The sequence below is a fragment of the Pieris rapae genome, chromosome 21 (assembly GCF_905147795.1).
Source record: "Pieris rapae chromosome 21, ilPieRapa1.1, whole genome shotgun sequence".
NCBI classification, from domain to species: Eukaryota; Metazoa; Arthropoda; class Insecta; order Lepidoptera; family Pieridae; genus Pieris; species Pieris rapae.
The window spans coordinates 6,939,095-6,955,618 of record NC_059529.1 but is presented as its reverse complement, the minus strand read 5'-3'; the positions used below and the strand labels follow the sequence as shown (position 1 = coordinate 6,955,618).

At 33.1% G+C, this 16,524-nt stretch overlaps 5 protein-coding genes across 9 annotated transcripts in view; 3 read left to right on the top strand and 2 right to left on the bottom strand.

Annotated features, from left to right (window-relative positions):
• Positions 1-1,566, bottom strand: part of LOC111000620 (NPC intracellular cholesterol transporter 1) — a 52,993-nt gene extending 51,427 nt beyond the window's left edge. For all 4 annotated transcript variants that reach the window (XM_045632918.1, XM_045632916.1, XM_045632919.1 and 1 more), the window contains exon 1: positions 1,275-1,566. In XM_045632918.1, coding sequence (XP_045488874.1) covers positions 1,275-1,358 — 84 coding nt within the window. In that variant the 5' untranslated portion in view covers positions 1,359-1,566. The remainder of the gene's footprint in view (positions 1-1,274) is intronic.
• A 517-nt stretch (positions 1,567-2,083) lies between these two features.
• LOC111000624 lies at positions 2,084-3,196 on the top strand. Its single transcript, XM_022270143.2, has 2 exons — positions 2,084-2,530; positions 2,690-3,196. Exons 1-2 carry the CDS (start codon positions 2,321-2,323, stop codon positions 3,182-3,184), a joined length of 705 nt encoding a protein of 234 aa, XP_022125835.2. The 5' UTR covers positions 2,084-2,320; the 3' UTR covers positions 3,185-3,196.
• Positions 3,197-3,875: 679 nt separating this feature from the next.
• On the top strand, positions 3,876-5,000 carry LOC111000627 (G patch domain and ankyrin repeat-containing protein 1 homolog). The gene has a single exon (XM_022270146.2). It carries the CDS (start codon positions 4,061-4,063, stop codon positions 4,973-4,975), a length of 915 nt encoding a protein of 304 aa, XP_022125838.2. The 5' UTR covers positions 3,876-4,060; the 3' UTR covers positions 4,976-5,000.
• A 196-nt stretch (positions 5,001-5,196) lies between these two features.
• On the bottom strand, positions 5,197-6,381 carry LOC111000628 (congested-like trachea protein). The gene has a single exon (XM_022270147.2). The coding sequence runs from the start codon at positions 6,251-6,253 to the stop codon at positions 5,357-5,359; it is 897 nt and encodes a 298-aa protein (XP_022125839.2). The 5' UTR covers positions 6,254-6,381; the 3' UTR covers positions 5,197-5,356.
• Positions 6,382-6,487: 106 nt separating this feature from the next.
• Positions 6,488-16,524, top strand: LOC111000625 (SWI/SNF-related matrix-associated actin-dependent regulator of chromatin subfamily A-like protein 1). 2 transcript variants are annotated; one of them, XM_022270144.2, is made up of 14 exons: positions 6,488-7,105; positions 7,173-7,288; positions 7,383-7,483; positions 8,889-9,023; positions 9,649-9,754; positions 10,669-10,752; positions 11,295-11,475; positions 12,138-12,288; positions 12,369-12,533; positions 13,276-13,429; positions 13,853-13,984; positions 14,736-14,861; positions 16,134-16,193; positions 16,351-16,524. In XM_022270144.2, the coding sequence occupies exons 1-14, from the start codon at positions 6,772-6,774 to the stop codon at positions 16,522-16,524; spliced, it is 2,019 nt and encodes a 672-aa protein (XP_022125836.2). In that variant the 5' UTR covers positions 6,488-6,771. The 2 variants fall into 2 exon arrangements, with proteins under 2 accessions (XP_022125836.2, XP_045488752.1); XM_045632796.1 differs by lacking the exon at positions 13,853-13,984.

Sequence of the window (16,524 nt, the reverse complement as noted above, 5' to 3'; positions counted from 1 at the left end):
CTATATATGTTTTTACAAAACTATTGATATTATTATATTATTAAAGTAAAGTAAAAAAAATTGTAACGTTCCAAGAAATTTCCTGTTTCAGGCTGTTCAATCCTGAGCCTTGGTAAATTTAATCTAATGTAATTAAATTAAATGCTAATTATTTCATTCCTATAGGAATAACACACTGACAAATTAGGAGTATACTAGAAAGAAAATATCATCCTCAATTATATTCTACTGACAGGCAACTCACTCAAACCAATTTAGACAATCAAGACCCATCCATACCCTGGTTCAATTGAAGCGGTAGCTGTAATAGGCTACATTAGTTTTAATCACAATTGATTAATTCAGACAATATATATATGACATGTTTTGTGAGTTGTATTCAATAGATCATATTTGACAGTAACAGAAATAGCCAGCCAAGAAAAGATTCAACACCTTCTTTATATTAATGTAGTTACAAGAATTTGACAGCAACAATAGTTTATGTTTAAAATATGACTCATATTCATTGACAGAATTTTGTTCTACTAACAGCAAAGCACTGATGTGATACTTTCTATTTTTATTTAATATAAGGCACATTAATAGTCTAAAAAATATCACTTCATAACCAAGTAGGAACCTATGAGAAACTTATGAGAAAAGATGTAGTTGGGAGAAGAACTAGTTCATATACAAGTTCTGTATACTCAGTACATGCTATGATCTAAGCCAATTGACCGAATATCTACCTAACACTATCGAAGGTAAACTAGATGTGTAGGTATAATTATTATTTTATGACAGAATAATAAGTAAGAAATTTTTTTATGCAAAACAACATTACACAAGAACTGTAATATGTAAATAAAATTAATCATTAAGTATCTACTTAGCAAAGTAAATTCATATGTCAGCTAAGTGTAAACTAACAACAAAAAACATGTCAGGACCCAAATTAAGGTCATGCAATAAGACAACAAATTTAAAATTCATACACAAAATATATCTTAAATTGTAACATACTGCAGGTAGAATTATCTTTTATAAAATTCTAACTCTTACAAGCTTTATATCTTCATGTTCTAATGACATATTTAGCTGTAGAAACCAGTTTATGATATCACTTCCTTATGACTACATAGTCACCTTGATTCGCTTATTGCTTACACTACCTTTTTGCGAGGAAATGAAGATAAGTAAATTATTTACTAATCGCACCTATATTATTTACTAGTATTGTACCGATTGCGTTCATCATCTTTACGTTTATAATAGAATTAATTTATACTTACATTTTCTGATAAGTAAAGCAGTAACAAGAATCCAAGGATGCTTGGTATAATTTTCTGCAGAATCCTTTCTCCGCTGCCAGCCATTTTGACTCACTTAACTTCACAACTTATAGGTAAATTTGATTGTTACTTATTTGTCATATCATACTTGGAATCACAATATTATTTATTGAACCAGTGCCTACAACCAGAATTAAACATAAATGATTGTGACGCACTACTTCTACCTCCAAGTTTATTTTCCAAAATGAAAATGTCAATTATTAGGGATTCTTGAGTTTACGACCGCAACACAGACCACAGATGTTTAATATACCTATACTAAAATAGATCTCAACACAGATGAAATAACATACTTCCACTCCATAGTTTAGCCACAGACCTCATCTAAACCGTACTTAGAGTAACACTATAGGGGAAAACCAGCAGATATAATGTTGGCTCTTGGGAACTAAAACAAGGATTATTTTGGGGAAAATGTTTCCTTATTGAAATAGAAGACGTAATCTGTCTCATAAATATTAGGAAAGCCCCAGAAAAAGGCTTACAGGGTAAATTCTAATAACAAGAGTTCCCTAATAGTCTGAGTCTCGAATATCAAAAACATGTTTGGTGTTACGACAAAAGTTATATCGGGCTTTTGTTTGTACATCTTTAGATAATAATAATCGTAATAATAAATCTTCAAAACGAGTATCTATATATTATAATAACTAATACCACAGATTACTGTCATATAAGTAATCTGTGGTACAACGTATAGTATTTTTTTAATATACTAATATAGTAATCTGTGGCGTAACAATCACCAAACAAAAATTAAGATTATTTAAAGTTAGGCGTATAATATAATGTTTTATGTATGGCTATATTCCTTTAGTAGATTTTTTATTTAGGTGTTTTTACATCCCTTGTGATTAGTGTTGTTGTTATAAAAATAAATATATAAGAACTAAATTTTTAAATAATTCATACAAATTTATTAAGCAGTCCGCCTACGTTTAAATAATATTTAAACTTAACAGGAAAATTCAAATTCTTAATAAATGGAGGAAAGAAAAAGAAAGCGAAACTTATATGTAACGCCTACACAAAAGAAAAAATTAATTGAACTTTTATCAAAACACCCAATGTTATTATCTGGAAAAAGAACACAAAACTTTACTAATATGGATGCTCAACGGGTATGGCAAAGCATAGCAAAAGAATGTAATTCTATCCCTGGATCTAAAAAACATTGGCGTCAATGGAAAAAAGTAAGTTAATAAGATAAGTGGTCTGCTAAACTTAGGCAAAATATGTAAATAATAACTATTGGTGTATGAAATATTGTAAACACACAAATTTTATTATTTTAATCACACAAGATCCAAATAATAAAATCTATAGGTGAGCTAACATACCAAAATTTTCAGTCATGGCAGGATATGAGATCAAAATATTTTAAAAGGAATTCAGTAAAAATAAATGATGGACCATCAATAAAAACTCTAATTACTAAACTAGAAGAGGAATACCTTTCAACTTCTAAGAATGATGAGGATATTACAGAAACTACAGAATTTGTGATGTTAGATGAAAATCAAGAGATATTTCATGATGAGAATCTCTCCCATGAATCCATCAGTGAACCGGCCTCACCACAGGAAGAAAAAGTTTTTGCAATAGAATCACAACCCACCAATACAAAATCTAACCATAAGAGTAATTATAAAAATAATGATCATGATTGTGAACCCACAGGTTGTAATATAAATTGTGACATATTATTATCAAATGAAAAAAGAAAAATGAAACTAAAAGAAGACTTTATTAATTTCAAAAAAGATTATTTTAGACAAAAATTAAAGCTGTTAAAAGAACAAACAGACGCTTTAAAAAGTATTGCAAAGGAAATATGTAATAAATGAAGTAACAGACTATCTGTAGAATTTATTTTATTTATTATTTAATGTTTTAGGAAAAAAATCATTCATAATTTAAAGAACTCCTAACAGGTTTCTATATATAGGAGATAAAGCTTTTTCTGTATATAAATAATTGCTACATAAATAATATCATAATAATTGCCCATGCATGATGCATACTCTCCATGAGAGGATGTGAGCATCAGAGTGTAAATGGTAAAATTATATTTATACTGGCATAATATATTTTTTATTTTAAGTTTTGGTATACACAGTAGGCATAATATTGAAAGGTAAGTAGGTAATGCAATTATTTTATCATTTGACCCTCTTGTAGATGTAGCAAGCAACTAAATAAAGCGATTGTCATGATTTGTCGTATTGGCAAGGACATCGACGTGCCCCGTGAGAGGGGCCGGCTTAACAAGTCTTTAGTCTGAGACATACACAAAGTTCAAAAGATTTTTTTTTTAAATTATTTCTCAAAATTACTATTTTCGCTGAAAAAATTCAAAAAAGAACAGACGTGACTACAGCTGACTTTATAAGACTCAAAAGGACATTCACGATTTACAATACAGTTCCCATACGTTTTGAATGATCTATAAATATATAAAAACTTATATTATCTGTTACAGTTAAAATGACATTTCAAGTTATTTTTTGTCAATATTTTCCAAGTTGTCATACTTCACATTTGTATTTTGTTATGAACATTTATGATTTTGTATGTATTTTAATGTACTAATATTATCATAATAATGTTTATCATACTTAGAATTTAAAAAAATGGATATAGTTTGTGAGGCTAATTTGTATCAAATATTTGTTTGATAGGTATGAAGATATTTTGTTTTCGCACCTAACTTGTCCAATGCAATGTACCATAAGGATTACAGTAATTTCGTCCGTCCAACAATTGATGATGCAGCTATTGCACCATCTACGAATTTTCCGATCCCAAAGCTTAGCGGAAAGGAAGCTAGGAAACTCTATTTAGAAGAAGTAAGAAATATAGAAGATCCTTACAAAGTTTCAAATTATGAATCCAATGTGCCTGAAAAATTACTTCGTAAACGTAACATTGATCCTAGCCTGACGGATCAAGAATTATTTCAAAGTGTTCAAAACAATTGCATTGATGTGGTGAAATCTACTTTGGATACTTTTCCAGATAAAATTTACTTGAAAGATGAATTTGGTTGGAGTTTGCTGATGATTGCATGTCAGGCAAATTCAGTAGATATTGTAAAAGAACTAATAAAACGCGGTATTGACACAACTGTGAGAGATAAAGCTGGAAACTCTGCCCAAAGCCTAGTCATACAAAACAAGAATATTGTGCTAGCTAATATACTTCTTATGCAAGCTTCTGAAGATATCAAAACAAAAAAAACACAAGTTAACATAAAAAAAGAAGACTATCAGTGCCCAATTTGCAGTAACTCATTTTTTTCTGACAGAGAAAAGCATTTATCATCTACACTACATAATATAAATGTCAGTAAAGGAAAGAAAATCCCAACAACCTATGTTATTCCTGAATCAAATAAGGGATTTCAAATCATGTTGAAAGAAGGTTGGGACAAAGACAGAGGATTAGGTCCAGATGGCACTGGTTCTAAATATCCAATTAAAGCAGTTATGAAGAAAGACCGAACTGGACTGGGATTAAAAAAAAAGGAAGAATGTTCTGAGAAAAAGTCTCCTAGAATTGTCAATAAAAAATTCTTAAAAAGACAAGTGCATGAAAACAAAATTATGGAGATCAGGTTTCGTAGAGAGTTTTATTAAAATTTAACATATACATATATCCATAGTTCAATGTTTCAATTGAGTTGTAATGAATACTCTATTTCCTTAGCACAAATATGAGGAAAATAAACAACACTTAAACAGGCAAAAATAAAAAAGTTTATTTCAAAAGGCACTTATCACATCTTGAACTTAAAAAAATCTGTTCTTCTGAATATAATATAGTAAACAATTTTAAGAAATATATTTTTTTAATAAAAGATTTTTTAATGAGCATTTATAAAAAGTTACACTATAACAAAAATAAATCAAAAAATGTATGCAAATCTAGCATCTGGCATTAGGAGTTTATCATATATGTAACATTCATTTAATCTTATCTACTATAATACAAATTTGTTGCTAGACTAGAAGTAGTAATCAAAGATTAGGGGCTACCCAGTCAAGGAATTTGATAGCCAATTCAAATCCAACAAAGCAAGCAGCATTTGCTGGGAAAGCTCTGATCATAACTGGAGCTACGCCTTTATATAAAGCTGTAGGTCCTTCTTTTTCTATCAACTGTTTGAACACATCTCGCATACCATTAGGGTAAGTCCCCTCTGGGGCAGTCTGTAACCTGCTCTTCAAAACATCAGCTGGCATGCCTACTAGCCAGTTAGCTATACCAGCACAACCCCCAGCAACTACTGTTGCCAACATTTTTAATTTAGCACTAGCATCCTCAGGTACTAACACCTCTTTAACCCACTCATAGGTCATAAAATACATTCCACTTGCAGGCACATCTCTCAAAATGGTGGCAACACTACCCTTATAAATACTTTTGATCCCACCCTCTGCATATAACTGCCTGGCACAGTCCAGCATACCACTGTACTTTTGTGGTCCACTGCCACCTTGTTGAATTTGAAGTAAGCATTTAATTCTCTCACCTGGAGCCATGATAGATGTGGTAAATATACCTGAAAAAGCACCAGCTGCAAACAGCTCTGTTCTAGTAAGTATTTGCTCCTCATCCGACTTTATTAGCTTTTTCCCTAATCCAAATCCAAAAAAACTTATAGCAAATATTGGTGCCACTCCAGTTAATGGTGCTGACATACCCTTGTAAAGACCTTTGAAACCCTCCCTCTGAACAGTTTTTTGGAAACAATCTATAGTGCCAGCGTACAAGGCTCTCTGTCCTGGTTGCGGTAGAGGCATCGTTTGTAATCTTACTTTAATTGTATCCATTGGATGTCCTGCTAAAACTGTGCAAACACCACCAAAGCCACCACTTAAAAAGTATTTTATAGGGCTACTTTTCTCAGACATTTTAATTGATTATTCTTGATGCAGGCAAAGGGAAAGTTTTAGTTATAGCAGTTGAGAAAACTTTAGTCAGAAACTTGTTTTATGTATAAAATTTTAAATTGAAATGTCAAAGTCCAAAAATTGTAAGGTTCCACAGATTATAACAATTGGGTCGCTAATTCCATTCTGGAGAGATATTTCACGAGTTTGATTGTATTTTAAAAGTCAATTGTCGTTACAAATTCAAACCAAGTGTAACAACTAACAAGTTACAACTTAGATTACAAAATACAAGACCTGGCGGTTGGCTGTATGGCCTATGGACTAAAGTCCTTTGCTTTTCCCATTGATTATATTTATATCATCACTGTATCAGAACTCAGAAGTAAACTGTCAATTCAACTCACAATAATAACAAACACTTACGTCTCTAGAACCCGATTAAAAAGTGCTTTTGTAATTAACATGCCGCAAGGTGTGCGCCAAGCACTTAACTGGGCTCGGTATCAAATCTAAAGTTTTGGAAACGTAAGCAAGACATGGCATGTACTAAAGAAGAAATTGAAAGAAAACGTTTAGCCGCTTTACAAAAAATAAAAAACCGAACCCAACCTTATCAAACCAAAGGTTCTCCAGGGCCTTCAACGAGTCAAAACTCTGGTTATGGTCCCCTTAAAGAGTTTTATAGTAACCACTCTTTCCATCCTTATATAAAAAAAGAAAATAGCGTGTCAGTAGATACATTTGTACCAGTAACAGAAGTTGTCAGCGGAGCATTATCCTTGGTATCAGAGGATAGATTTGAAGTAAATCCCTCAGAATTTTGTTTACCCCTAATAAATATTTTTAAATCAATACCATCAAAGAACTATGGTAAGATTTACTTGTTACTATGATCTATAAACAATAAAACACAATTCTTAACTACCATTATTTTTAGATTCTAAATCCAAGCTATGGAGCTTTTCAACTGCTGATTATGATGAATTGATATCAAAAGTGGCTCCATTAGCCCCTCACATTCTTTTAGGTCCTCTTCCTCCATATGTTTTAAAGGTATGAGTAAAGGCTGAAATAGATTTACAAAATTAGTGAACAGATAAAGAGTAGAAGGTAGATAGTTACATTAAATAAACTGTTTTTCTTACAGATATTAAAAGATAAGTCAATGGACCCCAATTTCGTAGATTTATCACCTATAGAAGCAACTTTGAGAAATAAATTAATGCCCTTTCAAGAGGAAGGAGTAAGGTTAGGATAATGTTTTATAAATATAAGATTACATGACGGTCAAGTACTTAACAGGTAGGACAAAAGTTTCTTCGCATTTTTTAAGAAAATTCATAACATTTTTTAATATAGTTTATTTACATTTAACTAAAGTATGTACATACCATTTAATTAGGTAACACTGCCTAAAGAATTCTGCAAAGAACGAAACAAGTAGATATCTGAAAGTGCAAGGTCAGAACTATATGGCGGATGCATTAATACCTCCCAGCCAAGCTCTCTTAATTTTTGCTGAGATACTTTTTCCCAAACTATTAACTACCTCCAATGTGGAGGTTTGTAGTGTAGACTCAATTTTGGCAATTATCTAAAAGCATAAGAGTACAATGGGAAAAGACAGACACCATAATATTTCCCTAATTAATTTATGTTTAATATAAATGGCCTTGCAATTAAAATACCACCTGTTTTTTATAAAAATACCACCAAGACCTATGCCAGTGCCATTGTGCCTTGTATATCCTGGTGCAGCCAGTCCAGGAGGTCCAGTAAAGGTCATAAGAACCGCGACCGGCGCGCCCGTCTTCTTGAGGAACGTCGATCTTCACAACGACCTCAAGCCTCCTACCATTCCCAATGGAGGAAGTTGGCAGTTCGCACTCCACTTTGATAACGCTAAAACCATCCCAACCCGATGGTGCATTAATGATTAGGGCTTCCCGACAAGGGAAGTAGGAAGCCGCCCTCCGCCGGTATTCTTCTTAACGGTAAAGCATATTCAGATGATACACCGCCTTCACCGGGGAAGGTGGGTTCTTTAATTCGCACTTTGCTCAGACCAGTGACAATCCATTCTGATCTCCACCTGAGTCACGCAGGAGACGCTATAACGACCTCAGCTGAGCTGTCAGGATGCCCTCAGCCCAACAGATTCCAGTAAAAAAATATGACTGAATAAGCTAGCCAATCAAATATCTTAATTTAAATGTGATCTTTCAATATCTATCAGGTGATATAATATCTATAGAAGTATTTTGTATTATTTTTCATATCCCTTATTCAACTTAATGTACAGTGATTGGAACTGTAACTAATCAAATTTCTTTACAGATTTTTCTTTATTACGTTTGCAGTTTAAAGATTAAGGGTCTGTTTCACCATGTCCGGAAAAGTTCCAAATAAGTTCTAATTAAGCTATTTATTACTTTGTGGCAGGATAAACAGTATTTTTGCGTTTCACAGCTGTCAGACAGCGCTATTCGTCATGAAATGCAAAGTATCTTACTCGGAACTTTGATCTTTCGAATAATTTATGTGTTGCATAGCTATTTGGTACTTTAACCATACATTGTGAAACAGGCCTTAAAGATCATATAAATTTAGTGTATACCTATATTCATGTATATATATGATTCTAAATTTTCAGGTTTGGTATTTCACGGCGCGGGCGTTGTATGATTGCAGATGACATGGGGTTGGGTAAAACATTTCAGGCGTTGGCTATAGCTAGCTTTTATAGACATAACTGGCCTCTATTGATTGTTACTACATCTTCTATGAGGTAAGTGTGACCAATGAAACACACAATAAAATGCGAGCATAAATTCATCATTTAACAACTTAATCAGCAATTAAAAGAGAATGGAGAAGATAACTGAATAAAATTTATTACAGTGAAATCTCTATAATTTGAATGCTGAAACCTTAAATACGGAGTATCTCGAATTTTTTAGACTTTGCAACTCGAACAACATGTTATTTCCCTACAACGTATTGATAATTTTTACTCTAAGCCCTAGAATCCCAGAAATAATAGCAATACAATCCAAAAGATCATGAAACAGATTCAGAAATCCCACACCAAAAGAGTTATAGCCACTGTTTTTTTTTTGATTACATATAAATAATTTATTTACCATAAGATCTCTTCAATACAACAGGTAATTTGAGTTGGTAATTTCTTAGTTTTATGTGTCAAACCAAACAAACAAACAGTATGTAATATATGTGTTATGGGCTAGACATTTTATTTATTTATTTATTTAGTACTCCTACAGCTAACATAAATTATATATAATTACAAACAAATATACTGAGAATATAGCCAAAGATGGAATACATGATACATTTAACAACAAAAAGATTTATAAAAGGGAACAACTGAACTCAATTTCATATTATTTCAGAGAAACATGGCAGAGTAAGATTCATGAGTTGTTACCATCGGTTCCTATGATGAATATAGTTACATTATCTACGGGAAAAGATGCACAGCTAGTTGCAGACAGGCAGGTTCGTATAGTAGCCTTCCTCAACAAAAAATATATATTTATGTCACTGACTCAAGCAAGACTAACTTTACTCATACAAAAACACACCCACACCTTTCATGTATTCTATCTGTAACGTTATTGTAGTTTCAACATTTTAAGTGACCGTTAGATATAAAAAATATTTTGTGTATAGTACGGACGCGGAGCACAAAGAATTTCGTAGAATGACCCCTCATCTTATGTCTTTGTCGCTCGCGCATAAACATATTGCCGTTGCGCTCACACAGATGCAGTGACCGCCGTATTCAGAGATTGTAAACCTAAAGTCATAACCATAAAGACATGCGGTGGTGCACATGTACTTTGGTTTGTTTTGTTATAAGTAGTATATATGTTATAGTATAGTATATAAGTAGTAACGTATCTGGCGAAACATCTGATAGTTCATCAGAAATAGATGCCTCTGACTAAAATTAAATGTTTTTTTAAAGAGTATTTCTGTTTTTTTTACTAAATCTTAGTCGCAATCATAACTTTTCCTTTTTATAAATCCATCAAGCCGTTTAGTCTAAATAAAAATCAAAGCTACCGTTTTTAATATTCGTACTTATAAAAAAAATGTTTTTAACCACTGGCAGTAGGCCCAAAGGTCATTGTACGAAATTCTTCGTGCTCCGCGTCCGTACTATAGTAAGCTGTGAAATTCTAAATTTAAAAAAATTGCTAATCCTCTTGTGAAGGAAGGCTGCTCCTCATGTAGCCTAATGGAACTCCAATCAGTGCAACCACTGATTGGCTCTTAGCCCCAGTTCCTAGAGCCAACTATTAAGTGCTTAAAAAGCGTACACTTAATCAAATGAGTACTTTCAGAGTACAGGATTTTACAATCAAGGCAAGGCCAAAACGAATATTTAAATTATTAGTATTTTTCAGACTGAAGTTGTCATCGTGAGTTATAAAATAACAACAATGCACACAGATCTATTAAAGAACAAGAAATTCGGAACTATTATTATCGTAAGTAAAATTATTAAATTCTAATTGCAATATCCATGCTGCAAGTTGACTTCGCTTAGTAACGCAACTCATACGCCACTACGTAAGTTTGATGGTCTGTGATTGGATTTGGACCAATCACACTCAAGCAAAACGTCATCTTTTAAGCTATTGCATAGATTTATTCGCGGGCTTTGAGCGCGGCGACCGAATCAAGAAATTCCGTAACGAAAAAAAAACCTAACACTGATCGGTGACGTAGCAAGCGCGGCCGGTGTAACTGGTACCCGTTAGAGTGAGACGGACTATATAGGGGTGTGAGAGATGTGGTACAGTGGTATATTGAATTAATATCAGAGAAATAATACCGCATAAAAATAAATAAATAATTATATTTGCATCAGTTGCTAAAATAATGCTATGCAATAGCTTTACCGCGGCTGTCACTACTGCCACACGTATTTTTATTTAAATTTGTTCTTATTTTTTACAAGTGACCTTTGTGGATTCTAATAACTTCAAAGACAAATACAGTATTGCTGTATGATTGTTTTTATTTTTAGGATGAATCACACAATTTAAAGTCGCACAAAGCTCTGTGTACGATTGCTCTAGTGTCTATAGCACGGCAGTGTTCGCGAGCGATATTATTAAGTGGTACGCCTGCATTAAGCCGCCCATCGGAGTTGTACACCCAATTGGCCCTTATTGAACCGAAGCTGTTTTCATCTTACACAGAGTATGGTGAGACTCTTTTTTAAAAGTATATTTACATTATAATAACGAATAGTCTAGTGCGATATTATAAAATCATGTGATAATATAAAAAAAGGAAACATCGCTCTACATAAATGATATAAATTGATTATCTTAAAAGGCCGGCAACGCACTCGCGATCCCTCCAGCTGTTGTTGAGTTAATTATCATTTTTAAATTAAACTATATAGCCCATAAACCGACTTTACAGCCATTTACTTAAATTAATAACAATCTCCGATAAAATTGAACTCCAAGAGAACTGAGATTAGACAGGCGAAAACATATTATTATTTACAAGTCGATTTGACTACTCTGTAACCGTTTTGTGTCACGTGATGTATTTAAAAATAAAAGTAGATACTTTAATAAATTAATGATTTAATCTTTTTATATTGTTCTCAGTAATTCTTTACTTATAATGTTAAATAGGCTGCTTGAAAATTCATAAAAGAGGTGGACTTGCCTCTGATAAGTCACATAGAATTTTCCTTTCCGCTACATATAGATTTATATTCCATATGTATAGGGAAAATTCTCATTGCTTTTTTAGATACAGAAGGTTCATCATTTCCTCATAAATACTAAGTCACTAGAACAAACCATCTTTGAAGTATGCATCAGAAAATGTACCAAATTAAATTTTCCAGGTAAAAGATATTGTGCGGGCAAACAAACAAATTTCGGGTGGGACATGTCGGGACAATCCAATTTAGCTGAACTGCAAGTGATTTTACAAAAACGATTCCTAATTCGACGTACGAAGGAACAAGTGTTGACTACACTGGAGGAAAAAACTCGGTAGAGCTTTTAGTAATATTTTATTGGTCATGCGACTCTCAAAATTGAATAATTTTTATTTAGAATATTAAACTTTTCAGGGAATCTATTTTACTTGATGCGTCATTACTCGAGTTCACAAAAGAGGAGCAAAACGGGCTAAGCCAGATGGCAGAGGCCTATAAGAAAAGCAAATCGTCCGAGAGGCACGCTGCCTTACTCACATTCTTCAGTGAATCTGCCAAAATCAAGATACCTGCGATATGGTGATTATTAATTAAGTCTTTGGCCAGATTTGGCCACTTTTTATCTCTATCATGACTATACAGGAGGCAAAAATTAGACTATACAATGACAGGCTAATGAATTATTTTTGAGATTTGAAATTATTTTGAATTCTTTGGCCAGATTTGGCCACTTTTTATCTCTATCATGACTATACAGGAGGCAAAAATTAGACTATACAATAACAGGCTAATGAATTATTTTTGAGATTTGAAGTCTTTGGCCAGATTTGGCCACTTTTTATCTCTATCATGACCATACAGGAGGCAAAAATTTGACACTATACAATGCCTATTACTATTTTTTCTTTACTTAAACTCAAATCTTTATTGATTTATGTTAATTATGTTAATTACTTATGTTAATATTTTACTCGTGACCTGTTATACTTTAGCTTAGGACCTAAGTTAGACAGCAATGTTGAGAGAGCATATACACTAATATAGATTTCTATTTCTACTAGATACATTATTTATTTTCTTTGGCTTTCCATTGCGAAATTTACACAAACATTAAAAAAAAATGTTGTGTGGTTTTATGAAACCACGGTAAAAGTTAAACTTTTTTTTCCCAATATAGACATTTAACTAAAAATTTTTAGATTTTTTTTTTCGAATTATATTCCATTAAGGGTATGCACCACATCATAGATAAGAATAGTCCAAAGAATTTAATCTGAGAAATATTTTTTTTCTAAATTAAAAATTCTTTATATGATTACAGTAAATATTTACGACAATTACTGAAGGAATTTTCCGGAAAATTCCTAGTTTTCGCTCACCATAGAAACGTGATAGATGCTATATGTTCGACGTTGGACGAAGTCGGGTTGCATTATATATGTATTGTGGGGTCCACGCCCCCTTCAACGAGAGCGGTGAGTATCGTTTACTTCATGTTAACAACTAATTAATTAATAAAAAAATAGTTTCTGGATGGCTGAAAAGCTTCATCAGCCCGTTTCACAAGGCATTTTCTTTTGTGAACTAGCGAACTGTGAAAAAGCCAAAAAGGCAGTCGTCGCAGCCCATAGACACCCATTTTTAGCGGGTGCGTTGCCGGCCTTTAAGGAGGGAGTACGCTCGTATTTTGAATTGTTGGAGGTCGTATCTCTCAGGGAAGACGCTGCCAATAGTCGATTCCACAGTTCGCTAGTTCGCAAAAGAAAATGCCTTGTGAAACGGACTATGGAAGATTTCCAGCCGTGAAGGCGATGTTGGTAAAATTCACCATTCATATTATTTTATTTTAGTGATTTATAGTTAAAATGTTTTAATAATTTTCTGTTTACCATTTAAAGGATCTCGTAGATAAATTCCAACATTTGGAATCGTGCAGATGCGGTGTATTGTCCATAACGGCCGCCAGTTCCGGCCTCACGCTTACCGCTGCAGATCTTGTATTGTTCGCGGAATTACATTGGAATCCAGGGGTAATTATGAAGTACAGTTTCTAGGGACCATGGGACCATTGGGGCAAATAAACCTGTGGACAATCAATGTCTGGGCCTAAGATTTCTTTGTTTTTATAATTGTCTGTAATCAGCCTGTACCTGATACATGTGAGTCTAAAGCCTCCTTATCTCCCTATCTCCCTTCATACAAACCAGGGTTAAATGAGCATAGAAAAGGTTTGTTGGTGTTAGGATTCGAACCTAAGACCTCTGGGAAAAGAGTTTTTTTTATTGATAAAAAAGCTTGCCAACGCTTGGCACACTGTTACATCGCTAAAAAAAGAAAATCATTAAATACAATTTTAAATGTGACAAGCACTTATAGGCAAACATTACATACACCAAAAGATCTAATGTTAAACAAAATAAAGCAACTATTTGACAAAACAACAAAAACACACTAGTAAAAAAAATAAACTTAAGAAACTAAACAGAATTAGATTAAAAAAAAGAGTTAGTTATTAGTTATAATTATTCCTTTTACAAAATTAAACCACTTTTTATTGACTAATTAATAAACGTTTTAATTCTCTATCGATTTGTATATCTGTCAGTCAATTGTCCAACTTGACAACAAAGTATAGTTTGACAGCTCGTGGAATATATCAATGTTTAAGAATTGTCAAAAACCCACCTGTCAAAGTGACAGGATTTTGACAGATGGTTGAGTTCAGAGCAGGGCGCATTCAAACTGTTCATTATGGGCTATTAGTTTAGAACTTTTCTTTAGATATTAACTCAAGCGGAGTCGCGTGCGCATCGTATAGGCCGCAAAGGTGGCGTGTGCGCACGGTACTTGTTGGCGAATGGCACTGTCGATGACCACATGTGGCCTTTGTTGCAGGACAAACTCAGTGTAAGTATGCGTTTTTAGTTTGAAAAGTTGTAAAGAGAATTTCTATTAAAATATGGAGGGTTTTATTAAAAATCTCTGAGTTCCCAAATACCAGATTGTTTTTGACCAAATTCAGCAAAGACAAAGTCAAAAATCATTTATTCATATAGGTAACACAATGTACACTTATGAACGTCAAAAGACTACATTAAATGCTTCTAATTTTACATGTACTGCCAGTTTTCAAATCAAGGGCTTAGAACGGAAAAGAAGAACTCTCCGCCACTCTTTTTAATCGCCAAGTTGTTTCTTTTACACAACGTTTGTGAGGAGCTACAACCATTACACCCCGTTCCACATGACATCTTAAGTAATAAATTATAATTTAAATTAAAAACATAGATTTGTCTCAGATTATCAAAGTTCCTCTGCTGAAATTAGAGTACGCACTTCCATTCTAGTATCTAATTCGTGACATGCGATGCGGCGTCGTCTCCACGGCTATTGTTAGTTTGTAATACTTGACACATCCTATCCTTATTGGGTCATTTGCTTATAGATATTATGAATGGATCATGATACCTTCCTTTGAACGCATGGAACCCTGCTTCTCCGCTAGTGCACTTTTTAGGTGGCGAAGATTTTGTGACGGGCTAGCGATAGCGAGAGAGCCCTTGATCAACATCTTGAACACTTTATTGAACTGAATTTGTTGAAAAAAGAATTTTTTTATAGCAAGACCATAGACTACAGCCATAAAATTATTTACAAAATGCGCGAAATGCGCGTTTACACTTGGCTGCAAAGAGGTGCGGCCATGTGCGCAACGGCAACCGTGATTTTTTAGAATCTTCATATTAATTACCGTGATGTAGAAGTTATTTTATTTAAAAATTAAATGAACGTAATCTTTTACCAAAAATCAATTCAAAATAATTTAATTAAAAATATTGGCGGCCAAATTTTGATAGGCAACCTAGTAAATATATATTCTTCTAATTATAAATAAACACAAAAATTTGGTTTTAAGCAAAAACTCGATGAACGCACCAATCCTGCAGTGGGATCTCGGACCATACCCCTAATCATATGTTAGTTATATTATTAAACGATTAAACTCATATGACACCCAGATTCAAAAAGAAATTCATTTAATATTTTGTTCTCAATTTTTACACGATATTTTGAATATGGTGAATTGCATCTAAAAAAAAAATTCAATCAATTAATATTACTGAATTGGGCCGAAAATTTTATTTATAAAAACTTTAGAAGATATCTTCTTGATTTCAGGTTCTAAATAACGTTGGTCTAAGCAAAGATACCTTTGAGGATACGACAATGAAACGCCAGGTAATCCATATTTATAGTAATAAAAAGATGTATACATAAATGTATTGTCCTCCGCATATTGTGTAGGAATTTATTATTTTATTTATTGGCTATTGTATTTTCTCGTTATCGCTGAAGTATGTTACGTATTTTATGAGTAATTGTGGTATTTTTTCAGGAAAGCAAAACCAATATCACACAATACCTTTCGCCTGCAAGAAATAAAAACGATTATATTCCGGGAACAAACATTCGCAAGAACTTTGAGTCCGTCCAAACATCAGATATACACACAGATAACTTCCTCGATGATGAGGAAGGTGATGAATTGTTGGCCAATTTAGATTTATGA